The 17,758-nt window shown below is 41.4% G+C and overlaps 1 protein-coding gene across 1 annotated transcript in view; it reads right to left on the bottom strand.

The window, feature by feature from the left end:
- The window catches only part of Arsj (arylsulfatase family member J), a 65,438-nt gene extending 55,075 nt beyond the window's left edge, over nt 1-10,363 (bottom strand). Inside the window, exon 1 of the mRNA XM_021196685.1 lies at nt 9,030-10,363. Within this exon, the coding sequence (XP_021052344.1) occupies nt 9,030-9,412 (383 nt within the window). The 5' untranslated portion in view covers nt 9,413-10,363. The remainder of the gene's footprint in view (nt 1-9,029) is intronic.
- Nucleotides 10,364-17,758: the final 7,395 nt, after the last annotated feature.

Here is a 17,758-nt window from a genome sequence, read left to right as displayed (position 1 = left end):
TTCTTCTTCTTCTTCTTCTTCTTCTTCTTCTTCTTCTTCTTCTTCTTCTTCTTCTTCTTCTTCTTCTTCTTCTTCTTCTTCTTCTTCTTCTCCACAAACTGCTGGTAAGGCCTTGTTGCTGAAGACAACAACCACACAGCTCACTGAACACAGAGAAGCCAAGTTTGTTCCTACCTAGAGCCTTCACACCTGTGAATTAGTGTTCATGGTACTGCTTCCAAAGGAGAAACCTTAACACCACCCCAGCCTCAAACTCTTCTGTCTGCAATAGTGAGCCACTTGCAACATGCATTAGCACAATGGTGGCACAAAGCTTGTGAAATTAACCAACCAATTTTTGATTGGATTTGAGGCCCACTGAATGAGTTAGAACCCATCCCTAGCGCTGCACAGGTGGCAAGAGCCTTAGCATAGATAGCTCAGGGATCTAGGGAAACCAAATGCTACTGTCCTGCTAAAGAAGCACAGCGATAAAATGACTCCTAACGGTATTCTTCTACATCCATAGGTCAGGGTCTTTTTAGCCACTATCCATGACATCTTCTCTTGCAGTAGATATAAACTAATTTGGAGACCCCGAGTTAGACAGTGTGCAGAGAGGGAGAGATCTTGGAACTCTCAGTCCACAATAGCATGTCTCCATCAATTCCTCACCCCTCAGGGTTCAGGGAGCTCTGGGACAGAGGAGGTGAAAGATTATAAGAGTCAGATGGAATGGAGGACATAAGCAACCAAAGCCTTCTAAATACCACAGAACCGGCATACATATAAACTCCCGGGGAGGGTAGCAGCACACATAGGTCCTGCACTGGTCTGGGTCTGAGGGGGTGACATTGACTGAGAGGAGCAGTGGACACAAACTCCCATCCCTAACACAGAAGCTCTCTTCAGTTGATAACCGTTCGCAAATGAAATATTAGTTTTCTCCAGTGGAGTCTCAATGGTTAAACATAAACATAAACCACATTTAAGGGCAGGCCCCATGCCTAGATGTAAGTCACCAACACAAATGAATTCACTAGCACTTTTGGAGTTCCATTGTCTCATAATGATTTGTCAGGGTTCTTTTTTCCCCCTTTCTGGTCCTGTGTGTGTGTGTGTGTGTGTGTGTGTGTGTGTGTGTGTGTGTGTGTGATGTATAGTGGTTTCCAATTTTGAATTTCTATGGGGTCTCTCTGTGTGTGAAAGTGTGTGTCTCTGCATCTATATGTATTATGTGAACCTCTTCCTTTGGCTCTTTTCCTTGTGTTTGTTTTAATTTTGTATATTATTATTATTATTATTATTATTATTATTATTATTATTATTATTTTTCTCATTACTATCCTGATGAGAAGAAAGGGTATGGATTTGGGTGGGTGGGAAGTTGAAGATCTGAGAGGAGCTGGGGGAGGGGAAACAGCAATCAGACTATACTTTATTAAAAATCTGTTTTCAATTAAAACACATTCTGGGTCATTTTTACCCAATCACACTGCCTACCAGAGGGAAATAAATAACTGTTTATCCAACTAGTCCTTCTTTCATTCGTCACATGTTTTCCTAGCACCTATGAGTACAGAGCTCCCGGTTGGGGGCTGTGAAACTTATGGAGTTGTAAATCAGAGCCTTGTTTCTCAAGGGGCCAGCAAGAGAGGTACAAGGCTTCCTCAGAGCTGTGAAGGAGTGGAAAATCATGCCTAATACGACAGTTATAGAACAAGTTGTGAAAGGTCACTGTTGAGATAAATTTCTTCTGGCTAAGGAATCATGGGAAGCTGTAGGAGGAATGTAGTGTTTTTGCTGAATCTTAACGAGTGGCTGGCATTTGGGCAAACAGTGAAAAGGTGTAAACCCTAGAAGTGAAGCAGATGGGGACTTGGACCGACAGGTCCTAGAAACTCTGAGCCATCCACCCCAGCCTCTGCAGTTTGCAAGGCTGAAGAAGCCGCCTGGAGACTGAAGACTGGAGTAAGCTGTGCTAGTTTATGCTGGAGGTAGAAAGTACTGAAGAGAGAGCTATGAGGGAGCCTTATAGTTCATGCTTAAATACATGCTCTCCAGTTTAGAAGCTCTGCGATCATAGCCAGTTTATATAACTCCCCTAAAATTTTAATAGTCTATCCATAAAATGAGAACATTTGTTAAATATTTTATTAATATTTTCAAATATTGGGTGTGAAGATTAAAAGGCAGGATGCTTGAAAAGAAAAAAAAAGAAAGCACATGAAAGCCCTCAGAGAAAATTAATTTCTTTTCTCATTTCTGGTACATTGGGGAACCAAGGGTACTGTTTGCCAACGGGGCTCCTGTGATGAATCTTATGTTTTAGTAAAGCAAATAAATGTATTATTGGATGAATTGGAAGAGTAAGGGGGTAAAGGCTAGAAGATGAGAGGTAGGAAGGTTTTCATCTTCTTTTAATTACAATAGAGCACATAGAGAACTGGATGCCTCAAAGAAACACCACAGCTGAGAATGTTTAATATCTAGACTATTAAAAGAACATTTCATCAAACTAATTATATCATAGTAAAATACCCACTGGGTGAGATGAAATCAAAATTATCTGTAGAATTTTTTGCTAGGTTTTTGGTTTTTTTTTTTAGTTGTTAGCCCTCTGCAGCTGAATACCTTTCCACCTTCTGGAATTGTGCCTTATGAAACTTAATGGTATTACCTGGACCAATGTTTATCGAAATTATGGATGTGCCTAATTTTAAATGAGTCTTTTGAGGTTCATTTGAAATTAGGTACTTTGATCATCAAGGTGGGCCTCTAGCCTAACTAACCAGCAGTTCTACTATCAGGTAATCCAAAAGTCAAGTACAAATAGGCCGCTATCTGCTGGATGGCTTTGGCCTTGGGCTTTTCTTTATGGATTGTGTATGAGGTTCAAAAGCTACTCTCCCCTTGTTATAATCACTTTCCAAATACAAAATAAGGCTTGAAGAAGACTCTCATTTCTTATTGACAGATAGTCATAAACATTTATATTTTTTCACGTGCCTAAGCATTAGCTAAATATCTGTGAAAGCAAGGAGTGAATATATTGAACATTCTCTGGAGTATAGAACACTACTTACAGCTAGGGCTTTAATCAAGTAGGATTAATAAGCATTTTAATAAGAGTGGGAATCAAACATGATCTTGATGTTGACTATATAAGTTGATAGGAAATGTGTGTGTGTGTGTGTGTGTGTGTGTATGAGGCAATACAATGAACTAATTAAATCTATTTCTCTAAGCTTTCTCCTGTCATTTTATGATGAGAATGACTACAAAATTCAGTTGCCTTTCCAGGGTTTCCAATGCTAGTGCAGCTGATAAATCTCCTGGAGACACACCCTTGCTCTGGAGCCCTTGGCAAGCCCCCAGAGAAGCTCTTTGGATCCCCATCCACTGGGACGAATTGAAAGCCCTAGAGCTCTTGGCTATGCACACAGCTGGGCAGTGTGACTTCAGTGATACATGACAGACACTTGGAAGGGTCAACTTTATTCATCTGCACAGGGAGACTGTCATTAAAGCCAAACTCTTGGAGTTTCCTAAGAAAGCTTCTGAGGGAGGAAACAAAATTTCATCCTAATTTTGGTGCTTTGTGTAAATCTCTACCATAATTCAAGTCTTCCCAACATATCTCTGCCTTGGCTCTGATTCTTACCTCTATGTTTCTCCATGTTCTCCATTTTTATTCAACTTCTATCCTTACTCTTCAGTCCTTTCTAAAAAGCCGTCAATTATTGACAATTTGCTTGGTAGAAACCCCTCTTGACATTAGCATGACCCTGGGCATTCCCAGTTTTCACTCTAATCATTCTTGTCTGTCCCTACCTTACTCTCAGTGCTGGCCTGGCTCTTTACTCCTCTCCACATCCCACAGACTCTGAGGCTGGAGAGGAAGGCATCTTCTTAGTTCCTCATTACACTTCCATCTGTTAGAAGCTCAGTCCCTTTAACAAGCAGCAGGACGGACCAGACTCATGGTCTTTTAGCTAATTCCGGGCCCCGCCCTGTCTCCCTTAGACAGAGACCATCCCTGTCCCTGCACTAGATTACCTTCCGCTTCACTATGGTTGTTCTCATAATTCTCAATGACATCAGCGTCCACAGGAACAAAGTGTCCAGCTCGCTATCTTAACCGCTTCACTTCCAACGATCTCACCCTCAGTCCCACCTCCTCCCTCACGGCTCTATCATCTGCAAATACTGGAGTACTTGGGATTTTGCTGCAGTATGAGGTTTTCAGTGACCATACGGTCTAGGCGTAGGTGGTATTTCCAACTAATGTCCATCCATTCTCTCAGTCTACTCACCAGTGCCCATCTGAAAACTCAGTCCATATTCTGTCCAAACATAAACTCCCTGCACTTCTTTTTCTTTCCACATTCAAGTCCATGATCAGTCACTGTGCTCATTTTGGAAAACCCCAAATCTGCTTAATTTCAGCTATGCAACCCAGGTGCTTCTCCACGCAGCACCTGAGTATAGCTGGGTAGACATGAGTATGCTGACCCCATCATATCTGAGCCTGCAAAGCTCAGGTGAGTTTCAGGAGTGCCAGCTTTCTGTTTGCATGTCTCTGCTCAATTCACTTTCCAACTCCCTTAGAAAGCATTTTACATCCAACTCTTTCAAACACCTAGAGTTTAATTCTCAGTGGCTGATCTCACTTTTTTATGTTGTTTGGAAAGTAGAAAGGTTCCAAAGTGAACTCCTTCATACTCCCCAAATCAAATCTCCCAATCTATTTGTGCTTCATAATTGTGTTCATTACTCTTGTAGTGAACAAAGTGGTCAAGAACAGTCCAGGTGATCTTGAGAAACAATGAGGAGGATTTACATTCTAGACATAAATAATTGTCATACAACTATGTTTAAGAGGTGGCCCCATTGAAAAGAGAATAGTTATTAGAACAGAAGAGTCAAGAATTGGACCACATGGGGCAGCGTTGATGAAGATGATTCTGCAATGCTATGGAGAAAGTGGTCTTAGAGCACACATTCTCTCTCTGTCTCTCTCTCTCTTTTTCTGTGTATGTGTTTTCAGGCATGTGTGTGACACAGCATGCATGCCCATGTCATAACATGCTGGTGGAGATCAGAGAACCATTCTTGGGAGTCCTTTGGGGCTCAGTTCTCTCCTGCCACCTTGTGGGTTCTGCTGATTGAGTTCAGAGTGTCAGGTCAAATGGACAGATACAGGAAAATGAACGCTTAGGGACTCTGATTTAACGCTACATCAAAAATGAATTCCGGTTAATCTAACATAAAAACAGAGCAATAAAACATTTAGGAGGAAAAGCCCATTATGATGGTATGGTATAGGTAAGACTATCTTAAATAAGCACAGGAAGGGAAAGAACATAAATTGAATCGCAATAAAGTTAAAGCCTAGTCATTAAAAAAAAAAAAAAAAAACATTAGTGCAAGAGTGGAAACGAAGTGAAGGATTTGTGCAATACAAACATGTGACAAAGGAAGAGATTATATAAATAATTATCGCACTCCATCAAGGAACTAATAGTCACCAAAATAGGAAGTAGGATGATTGTTTACATCAATTCTAAGCAAAATACATTTGACATTACCAGGTAGTATGAAAATGCAAAATTTAATCAGGACAGGCCTACCAGTGTACAGTGACTATACCAAATGTTGGCGTAGAGGGAGTTTTTTCTACACAGTTGCAGTGACAGCTCAAGCCCAGAAGCATTGCTTTGGGAACTGTTGGACAGTATCTATAAAAGGTGAACACACATATTCCTGCATCTCAGTAGTTCTAGTTGATGAGCATACAAGAAGAATGCAAAGAGATGCTCATCAAAGCACGAACAAGTATGTTTATGGTAGCATTTGCAGAATGGTATCAAACTGGAAACCACCAACATCCTCCATGGTATAATGGATAAACAAACTGCAGCACATATTTAATAGAGAAGAACAGGCAGGATCCCACAGTGAGATTCAACAAATTGCATCAATAGGCAACAATATGGAAAAATCATAATAGTAAAAGCAAGACTTACTGTGAGATAAATTAAATTCAGATTGCCAGTCTTTCCTTAAGTCTTCAAAACTGCATGCCTAACACTTGCAAAGCCTATAATTCTTTCAGAAGCTATGGTTATGTTCTTCTTAAAGAATGAGTGCTATTGTTTCTCTGTGCCACCACTTGGAACACTTACTTAAGGATAGTAAAGGTACCTTGACATTGATTGAACACAGACAGCCACTTTCTCAATTAATGATTATATCATCAGACGAACCATGAACATCCATTGACCACACCGCATCATTACCTCTCTTGGACTCTTACCAAATCTAAATAAAACAGGAACAACAGTAGCTGCTCTATTACAGAACTGCTATGAGAATTAAACAGTGATAGCTCTAGAGGTACTTGCATTTAATACAGATGCTTTTAATTCACCATAAGCAGGGTTATCATCAGAAAACCCTGACATGCTCATAAAAATTACTTCTTATTTCAGGACACCCCTCCCCCCCATAGCTGCTGAAGCTGAATGGTGGATAAGCCAGCAAACTTATATTTTGACTGGCATTTGAAGTGATTCATTCTGCACACTTGAGTTTGAGGACTACCACCTACCGACCAGATTTTCTCAATTGTTCTTCACAGTTTGCATGGAGCAGTCTGCATGCAATGAATGCTTCCGGACAGGATGACTGCTATTCAGTGTTACCAGAGTGATATGTTGCAAATTATAGAAGGAATTTGTTACAGATCTGTGTAGCATAAAAAGAAAGTTTCACGTTCTGACTGCAGAAAAATATGAAAGGGGCTGTTGTTGTGTTAGTAGTATCAAAAGTTAATTCAGCTCCAGCCATTAGATTCTTCTCAAGTCAGGTATTTGACCCCTCTCATGTTTCCTTACAAAATAATCCATCCTACTGGGACTTATATTGCTTCCTTTCCCCAGCCCCCTTTAGAGAATGCAGTAGGCACAGACTTGTTCTCACAGACAGGATAAGTACCATATTCTCTGGGTCTGAACTATTCATGTTAAGTCTAGAACTAGACAGTCATGACCACTTTCATTCTTACATCTGTATTCATTTATAAGAAAGTCCTAGGGAAAATGTCAAGTAAGACATCTCCCATTGCTTAACTCAAGTAGAAGTTTGACTGAAATCACAGTAGCTACTTGAACTATTTTTGGTCTATGAAACTATTATGTGACTTATTGCACTGAACCAAAATTTTAGGAGCAAGAATTGGATGTTTGATTGCACCAACAACACTGAGTCAGTCTCTTATTAAAAAGGAAAAAAAAAAAACAGAAACAGAACAAACAAAACAAAAAACACGAATTATTTCTGTCTCCCTTTGTCCCATCTAATTAAGTAAACTTAAAGGTAAAAGATATAGGTAGAATAGTCTATCTGTTTAAGGTATTTCCAAATGTCCTCCTTCAGTACAAAGATTATTTTACATACTTTATTATGGAAAGGAAGTTCATGAACTTGTTTTTTTTTTTTTTTCAACTACTGTTTCAACTCTGTGAAAATCTGAATTCTTTAAATCAACTGAAGCATCTTTAAGCATCTTTAAGACATGCTCATTTCATTAGTTAAGGACAAGGATGGTTGGGAATAGAGGAGAAGAACTTAATACTAGGCCACCAGATAGGTTTGTTTTTCAGACAATTGTAATTGTTCCTGTATAAATCTCAAACACTCTTGACTTTGTGATACAATGATTAACCCTGAACACTAAGACCCGCCCTTCCTCCTTTGCCTCCTCTTTTTCCTCCTCTTCTTTTTCTTCTCTCCTTGACATTTTTCATGTTGGCTTGGTTTTTGGACTTTTGAGATAGGCCCTTATTTTTGTTGCTCTGGCTGGCCAGGGACTCATTATGTAGACTAGACTGACATCGAACTCACAGAGATCCTTCTGCCTCTGCTTCCTGAGTGCTGAGGTTAAAGGTGTGCACCTTCATACCCTGCTCTCTACCTCTTCTTGCTAATGCTGAAAGAAATTATTTTCTGGTAGTGAAGGTAAATTTTGACAGTTTGTGAAGCAATGGAAATTATGCTGTAAGCAAAAGTCATTGCAAGACAGAGGTTTCTACAAAACACCGTAGTCATAATTTTTCCAGACTGGTTACTGGCGACTCTTGCAATTCCAAGAACAACTGCACTTGAAGCAAGGGTTCTCTGTCCTGAAGCCAAAATCACAAGGCATATAGATTAAAGCCATCAACTGTTCAGGAATAGCTTGACCCCTTGACCCCTTTGCTTTGCTTTCCAAATCGAATTTGCACCATGAAAACAAGTTACAATCATGTATATTCTGACAAAGTAAAAATAGAAAAATGCATGAACACCTTAAGGAGATGAGCCATTTAGCAAACTATTGACAACATTTCTTCGCCCCCTGAGCTGCATTAGTGACGCAGAACCCTTCCCCACACAGGAGGAGGAGGAGGAACAGCAGCAGCAACAGCAAATCCCACAGAACCCGTGGCAGTTTTGAGAACTGCCTTGGCAGACAGATATGACACCATGAGAGAAAAGCACTCAACAAAGATGCAGGCAGAGTCCGATTCCACACCCCTCATATTCTGTGTCACCTTTTCTGCGTTTGTGGCCTCTGTTCTCTCTGCGATGACCTGGGGTTTCAAACATGCAATTCGAAATTATGTAACAAACTAAGAGTTGTAAATGGCATTTTTTTTTTTCCTTTGTGGATTCTGTTCTGATACATGAAATGAAATGTGAATGCGCTTGACAATCAAAACAGATTGGGAAGCAGCAACTGTGGAGGTCTTTGGTTGGTGGATGAGTGTGAAAATACTGACACCATTCGAAAGCTCACAGCTGGCTGTCAGGGGGAGGAAAAGGAGATTAGGGCCGGGGTATTGACACTAATGATGAGGGGTTGTTCATTCATTCATTCATTCATTCTCTTATTCATCCATTGGATTGTTTCCCATATACTTTTAGATCCTCTCTTAAATTAGAAAACAGTTTTAAATAAAGGCTTAAGAGTTTTCCAAGTAATACATAAAAGTGGTCACACTTACTTTCCGGTAATAAACTGGCTCCTGGACGGTGTGCAAATAGGCTGAACATAGTAGTTCTCTAGCTTAACTCCTTCTGCAGCGAGTTTGTCAAGCGTGGGCGTCTTTATCTCAGATCCGTGGTAACCCACATCTCTGAATCCCTGATCATCAGCTAAGATAAAAATGAGATGGGGCTGGGAGGTGCCTGCTGTGCCTGCTTCTTCAACTTGAGCTCTTAGGGACCCCTCCTCTTCTAAGTACTGGCCCCAGCACAGGTAGCCATAGGTGAGCAGGCTGAGGACCCAGAAGCCTGCTACAGCACCCATCGCTAAGATCTTTCCAGACCAGACCCAGGCCTGTGGAGATAGCGGAGGCAGAGGCTCCGCACTGTCCCTGGGGGCCATTCACTCTGGTCCCAGCAGAGACTCCACAAGCAGAACTCTGCCTCTTTTGCTGCTGGTGGTCCACTCATACATGCGAAGGGGTAGGGCCAGCTGATGGAAGGCTGCGAGGGAATCCTGCTCCCTTCCCCAGATGCTACCACTTCCCACAACTTCAATCCTCTGGAGGTAACGATTTAACTCATAAACGCTGGAAAAACTAGAAGGGAGTAGAGATCCTCTTCATCGACTTGCAGTTCTTTACTTTTCAATTTTTCTTTTACTTCCTAACATCACCCGGCAGCTTGCAGGAAAGAAAAAAAAAGTTAGTATCTTCACCTAAAAGTTCTCACGAAGAAATAATAAAAATAATAAAGGACAAGAAAGGGACTGATAGTCACACAGGATAGGGACGTCTGGTAGTCATATCATCCTCCACATCTTCGGGGAGCAGGACTGTGTCCATGCACAGGCAGTCACCAGGCGTGGTGGGACTGACATCGGTCCAGCGTTCCAGGCACCCTGGAAGCCTTGCCAAGTTGCCCTGAGGAACTCCTTGCTTATGGATGAATGACAGGCTGAGCCAAGGGGACCTTCTTCCTGCTGGTCGCTTCTCCTACCTTTTCAGGGCTAGTGCCCCATTTTCCTCTTAGCGTTTGTCAATCTTCTTGACCCCTCTCCGGGCCCCCAAAGTGAGAAAGGATCCTGCCCCAGCCGGCCTCCTCTTCAGCAATTCCTTCTCTATCCCGCAGCGCCTGGGGACACTCACGGAGTCCTGGGCGGCGATCGCAGAGCGCACGTGTCCCCTGTGGGTGCTGCAGTTGCTCCAGCGTGCCCTTGGGTGGCTGACTTAGTTCTAGCCATCTGTGCTTACCTCCTCTGCTCGCCAAGCAGTCAGTCGCAGCCGGAGATCCATGCTTGCTGGTTGAGGGCGGGACCAGGCCGGGGAGGCGCTGGCTCTCCGCCCTCCTTTCTGCGAGGAAAAGGATGGACCCGGGAAGGGCGGCTTTGCTGCGGGGCGGCTCCCTGGGGTCCCCAGTGAGACACCTCGGTGCAGGTGAAAGACCATCTTTCTGTGAGTCTGCCCATAGACGACCCCCCTTGTCCATCCCGAAACTTTGGAAGCTCCTGGAGCGAGTGAGAAGAGAGCAGGAGAATCAACAGATGGCACAGAACACTCTGTGGCTGGTTTTCCTTCATTGCTCAACTGACTGCACCCCCCTTTCCACCCGCCACCCATTCCCATCCCTCCCTGGCTTTGCCGTTTCTTTTCTTTTCTCTTTATTTTTACTGACAGTCACAAGTGCAACTTTTAAACTAGTATTTTTTCTATCAGCAGTTGACTTTTCCGGTCTCATTACTCTCTTCCTTAGTGAAGATGTTAAGAATGTAGGCTTTCTGCCTCTCTCCAAACTTGGTATTTCCCTCCAAGAATGTAGAAAGAGAGGAAGGTTACACCCTGAAGAAGGAAGCCCATCCGTTTGTGTAGTGTTGAGTCAGGGATTCATGTGCTAACCGGGAACTTATTATATACCTTCTGATGCTCCTGCCTCCACTGCCTCCACTTCCCCAGATTGTAAGATTTCTCCAAGCCAGGTTCATATAGTATTGGATTAACACCCCCCTCCCATATACACACCCTCGGCACACTGTCATATAATGTTGAGTCAACCCATGCCATCTGCTAGCAGAGCTGTGCCTCCAGCTTTTGAATTTGTTTTGCAGTGAACATAATTTCACTGTGTATTCTCCTCTCATTCCTCCCCCTCCTTCTCCCTTTCTCTTTCCATTTATCTCTCCTTTTTCTTTTGTTTCTCTCCTCCTCTCCCTACAATAGAAGATTGCTTTCACTGAGAAAACATACTTTATTTTATTTTTACTATAGTTATAAACTTTTAAAACACCGCCCAGAGGCAGGATCTCTATAGAATATATATATATATATATATATATATATATATATATATATATATATAGTATATCCCAATTTTTTCATCACTTTCTTACTGAACACCTAGTATAGACTGGCATACAACATGCAAGATTCAATTAATGGCTAAGTCATAATTCCAAGTTTCTTTTAGCTGTTACTTTTAATTCCCTCCTGTTATTACAGTTCCTGTCAACTTTGCAGGCAAACTTGGTGAAATGGAAACTTAAACTGGCAGTCAGAATGCTGTTTCACGCAGCTAATTTTGCCAACATGCGCAGACAGTGGCTTATTCTGACTACTTCCAGGAGAGATGTTGAGATTTAGAAGACATGCTTAGAATTGGGAGTAACAACTTTAAGTTTAAGTTTCCCAAGTTTAAATTTCCAAACATATAAGAAGAGTCAGTTCTACTGGGAGATTAAAAGTACTGAGAGATAGGGCTCGCGGCTTCCCTGGTCCAGTGGGGTGGGTACTGGAGTGGAAAAGATTAACACACTCCAACAGACCCAGCCACTTTCAGTTGGAGAGCTAATGAGTAACATGGAAGGAGGGTCGTCTGTGTTTCTGTGTGACAATAACAAGCATTTCCAATTTAGATTTCTGGCAAGAATTTTCCTTAAGCCAACATTTATGCAATATCTCCTGTGAGCTAACCATTGTATCCTCGACATGGACACACTTATGCATGCTCAAGTGCCTCTTATTCTTTATTATTCTAGACTAGCCCTGAGGATCATTGTTCCACTTGACAACAGTGGATGAGATGGGCCAGTAATAGGGAAGTAAGGAGTGAACAAAATTAGGATGTCTGGACTCTGGTAGCCCCTCTAGTATGGTAGAAAAGAAAGATCCCATTCAACCAAGACCTTCAAGCCCCAAGTGCTACTGTGAGAAGGCATTCTGGAGAAGACAAAAGAAAGAAAGAAAGAAAGAAAGAAAGAAAGAAAGAAAGAAAGAAAGAAAGAAAGAAAGAAAGAAAGAAAGAAGTTATAAAGCAAACACACCTGGTGCGGTTAGGAGGTGAGGGACTTCAGAGGAGTGAGCTTGAAATGGAAAAGGATATTATTTTATTTGTTATCTTTTTTCTGCAGAAGTTTTGGATGCATAACCCTGACTTCAAAGCTCCTTTTCTTCAAAAGATTCGTTTACAGATGGGGTTTCAAATCATTCCCAGGCAGCAAGCACAGACTGGTCACAACTGGCAGTCAGGAGTCTATTGTCTGTGTATCTGGATTATAAATACGGACTCAGCATTTCCTACCACAGAGTTGGAATTCATGCTCTCTTGTTTTAGACAATAGTCTCACCTCCCTCGTGAAATGTCAAGTTGAAGTGTCTGTGCAGCCTAGTAGTTTTCTCACTTTAGAACCAACATTCTTGATTTCAGCAATCAGTTGTTTCCATGGAATCTTGTCTTAGGTTTATTTTGGTTTGGGTATCCTTAATTATAAATAAACCCCATTTAGTTATAGAATGGCCATATGTCTTGGCTACTGTTCTATTGGTGTGAAGAGACACCACAAGTAAGGCACCTAAAAGAAGAAAGCATTTCACTGGAAGCTTGTTTACAGCTTCAGAGTGTTAGTCAATTATTATTAGGCAGGCCTGCCGGCAGGCAGGCGTAATACTGGAAAGTAGCTGAGAGCTAACATCTGATCCTCCACAAAGTGTCGGCAGAGATGATAGAGATAGATGATAGATAGGTAGATAGATAGATAGATAGATAGATAGATAGATAGATAGATAGATAGATAGATAGACAGACAGATAGAGCAGTAGGTAGGTGCATAGGAACTGAGATTAATAAGCTCTCATGATATCATATACTTAGGGAATTTGAAGAGCCGGCCAATGACTTTTTGGACTTTAGGAGTGGACAGTTTTATGAACAGGACATGTCACTGTGGCATGGTCTCTTCTGGGTTGGATTTATAGGAATAGAAACAACAAAGACCATTTCATCCCGTGAGTCTGTCTAATTGTAACGTCCTTTCAAGATGACTGACACTTGTGAAACCTTTTGATTTGAACAAGTAGTAATGAAGAATATAGGAAGAAAACTTGGAGATTTCTTTTTCAGGGGATGTTTGGAGGAGTACAAGGTGGACTCCCACAGTTGCCACAAAGTTTGAAATTTTCACAGTAGTGCATCCCTTGATTAAAACACTAGGCTTTGGTTATCAGAACCAATGTTCACTGAAAGCTCAAAAAGAATTAATTGACTAAGAGGGGAATGGATACAAGTTTGGGGACCCCAGGTAGAGTTTTTCTTTTGTACTAGAAAAATCAAATGAAAGGTAGGACAAATTAGGGGCATGATAACTACTTGGAAGGGCAATCAAAATATGCCATGGTAGCACAGCCCTACCCAGGGACGGGCAGGCTTAAGGTGTAAAATCACTGAAGTCGACAGTATAGGGTACAGAAGTGAGTCACTGTGACCCATCTGTGAATAGCAAAGCTAAGAACATCACCAACAAGCAGTAAAATTAATAACTGAGCAAGTCCTACTCTGGGCACTCACGTTCAATCTCTCCATAAAATGACATTGTTCATGGATTAATGCAGGGGTAGAATTGCTTTAGTTTGCAAACTGAATATGCTTAGTATTTAAAAAGGCGATCAGACAGTATTCCTGCCATTTTGCTCTTCTTCTTACCCATAGATGTTTATTTTCAAGTAAACATGTACTCGGATGTTTAAAAGATGTAACACATTTTAAAGGCAGGTTCAGAAATTGGAAAAAGAGTCCATTAATGACTTACGGATGACTTAAGAGCTTCGCTGAGCTTATGTGTATGTTAAATACTTAAAAATGAAGAAATATCATAAACTTTAAATTAAAGCACAAATAATATAAAACAGATGTCTGTCCTAATGTGGCTGTCTTGACATGGGCCTCTGTGTCCGTCAGGTTTGCATTACTGTTACAAAATACCTCAGGGAAGCAGTTTACTTTGGCCCAGTTTTGAGGCATTGAGTCAATGATCCATGGCCCTGTTGGTTTTGTGCTAGTGTCAGAACAACACATTATGGTGGGAATGTCTGGGACATCAAAGAGAGGGCTGAAAATGTTAGAGCTCCACAGCTCACCATCAGCACATGGCCCCAGTGATCTTAAACCTCCCAGTAACTACCATCTCTTAACGTTTTTACCACTTCCCAACAGTGGTACTGGTTGTAGAGTGGTTCTTGAACTTGTGAATCCTCAGGAGATGCTCGTTCAAACCATCACAACACTGCACCATTAACTCAGGGTTCTGTATGATACTAAGACTACTTGAGTCCTTAAATACCACAGCAACATGAGCTCCCAGAAAAAGAACAGAATGGTTAACTAGCTGGGTTAGTAGTAATATTCAGAACTCATTTTCTTGTCTAGGGAAATATTTGGACAAAAGCTACAATAATTTTTAAATAAAAGAATGGTATTGTAGACAGTAAATATATTTCAATATATAATATAGGAAATTAATTATCTCCCAAATAGCAAAGTTTTTGATACTAGAAAGTCAGATAATCAAGACTGCCAAAGAAGTGTCCTTTCAAAAAAATTAACAAACACTTATGTGAAACACAACTCTAAAACAACATTTAGTAATGCTAAAGCCCACAACTTTCTACAATTTTAAAATCTGATCCTATTGCTAAAATAATAAATAAACTATGTATTTTTATATATTTACAATATTCTGTTAAAGTTTTAAACTTGATTGTTTATTATAAAAACATACATATTTTTTGTTTTTAGGGATTTTCCAATCTCTGGTGGGGTGTGGGGCTCAATCAAAAGATCCATAGTTCATGAATATATGTTATTAAAATTTTTCTGTGTGGTTCTGTTCACATAGATGGTCAAAAGCATCAAGAAATATATTAATGGCATTGTTTATTGGATGGAGTTGGTTTCATTTACCAAATACAATATAGGAGATGGAGCTAAAACAATGGATGTCGGTCTATAATCAGAATGTGTGAGGTAAGGGCTGAGCATCTCATTTTGTAATGACAGGAGGAAGCAAAGTTGAAAAACAATCAGTTAATGGGGTAAGAGAAGAAGGAAAGTGCAGTTAGGAGAATACTAGGGCAGCAGCTTGTGCAGGGACTGATGGATGCAGATAGAGTCAGAAAGAGCATTGAGAAGAAAGGTCACCTTTAAATCTAGCTTCTCTAGGTGATGTCTGCAAGCGGGATTCCTCATCCTGACTTTGTGCCATGGACCAGCGGTAGGAGACTCTTACATCTTGAGGTTAAAGGGAGTAGTTTTGTAATGGGATTTGACAGAGGTGGAATCCAGCCTCTCACCTAGCCAGTGAGAGTGAACACCTGATGTTCGGGAAGTAGTGAAAAAATATTCAGTAAAGAAATAAGTAGAAGTTGCTGAATTCAGAATTAAAATGACAGGGAGGGAAGGAGAAAATCCTGGGAGAAACGACTGGAACATTTCAGGGGTGAGGAGGAAACCTAGTGCAGTGGAAACTCCATAGAATTTATGAAGATAACCCTAGCAAAAACTCCTAGTAAAGGGGGATACAGGGCCTGAACTGGCCATCTCCTGCAACCAGGCAAGAACTCAGGTGGAGGGACTGGGACACCAATCAAGCCACAAAACCTTCAACCTACAGTTCATTCCACCTGCAGAGTGGGCTGGGACCAGAGCCTAGCATAACCATCATCAAAAGAAGGTCACAGTGGAACTCTCACTACATCTTATAAACTGAGTAGTGTGATCCAGAAGAGGAATAGAATGGAGTGTGACAAAAGGGTCTCAGAGAAGATCACTAAGGATGGAGAAGATGAGAAGTAATGAGAGAAACACAACTACAATGAAACATTAATCAAATGGCACCCAAGAAAACACTCTGCTAAGTATCCTCCCAAGAACTGTGGCAGTGCTGGCAGAACCACTGCATACAGGCAGGCACATGTGAGAAACGAACGCTGTTTGCACAAAGGGGAGGGAGGTAAGAAAGGAACAATAAGACAGTAGGACATCAAATAGCTAAAGACCAAAATGGCAAGAAAACAAACAAACCAACAAAACTGCAGCACCAGGAAGGGCAGAGGTTGACAGAGCTGTCAGGCATGGCCATGAGGACCATAGAATACATACCCCGGGTGTCAGCTATCACTTGGTCAGGGTACTGTCCCTCATGTGGCTTATGAATGCTTTTATCCTGTGCATTCCAAACATCGACAAAGGAAGAATCCCAACATCTGAACACATTGACATACGTGAGATAGGCATAAGGAAGAAAAAGGTTTTACCTCAATCAGTAAAAGTGAATTGACAAATGTGAAATAATAAAACGAATAGCTTGCTGGATGAGACATGGAATCTTGACAATAAACAGGACAGTTGCAAAAGAAGTTGAAAAACTTAAATAAATGTATTCAAAGGCCATCCAGAGACTGCCCCATCTGGGGATCCATCCCATCTGTAGACACCAAACCCAGACACTATTGCTGATGCCAAGAAGCGCTTGTTAACAGGATCCTGGTATAGTTGTCCCTTGAGAGGCCCTGCCAGAGCCTGACCAATACAGATGCGGATGCACACAGCCGTACATGGGACTAAGTATGGGAACCCCAGGGAAGAGTAAGGGGAAGGACCGAAGGAGCTGAAGGGGATTGCAACCCCACAGGAAGAACAACAGTATCAACTAACCGGACAACACAGAGCTCCCGGGGACTAAACCACCAATCAAAGATTACACATGGAGGGAGCCATGGCTCCAGCCGCAGGTATAGCAGAGAATGACCTTATCTGTCATCAGTGGGAGGTGAGGCCCTTGGTCCTGTGAAGGCTTAATGCTCTAGCATAGGGGGATGGTAGGGTGGTAAGGTTGGAGTGGGTGAGTGGGTAAGGAAGCACCCTCATAGAGGCGGGGTGGTGGGGATGGGATAGGGGCTCGCAGAGGGGAAACCGGGAAGGAGGACAATATTTGAAATGAAAGCAATTAAAACAACCAACGAAATAAATAAATAAATAAATAAATAAATAATACCTTTTTAATACATCAAGACTAAATATAATATAGATGAAAAAAATCAATCTACCTACTTGCTAAATTATGAGTTACTTGACCTGTCTTTGCCTTAGTTTTTCTTATCTGTAAAATTGGAGTAAAAATAGTACCTACTCTGGAATATGCTATGTTCCTTAGCTATTGGCAAACAAACAAACAAACAAACAACAAAAATCGACAACCATGGGGAGATGGCTAAACAAATCTCCCCCAAATTCAACAATTTCAAGCAACAATAATTCAGTTTCACAAATCTCAGCATTGGGCCAGATTTCTCCCTGTTATTGTCTCTCTTTCTGTGATCAGTGACATAGATACATGCTCCTGTCTTGTCAATAGCAGAGGAACATCTGCCAGAGGAAGGAAGCATACACTTGGCCTACCTCCTTACATCCCATTGGTAGATAA

This window comes from Mus pahari, chromosome 4, assembly GCF_900095145.1.
Source record: "Mus pahari chromosome 4, PAHARI_EIJ_v1.1, whole genome shotgun sequence".
Taxonomy (NCBI): Eukaryota; Metazoa; Chordata; class Mammalia; order Rodentia; family Muridae; genus Mus; species Mus pahari.
The sequence above is the reverse complement of the archived record's forward strand: the minus strand, read 5'-3'. Positions and strand labels throughout refer to the sequence as shown.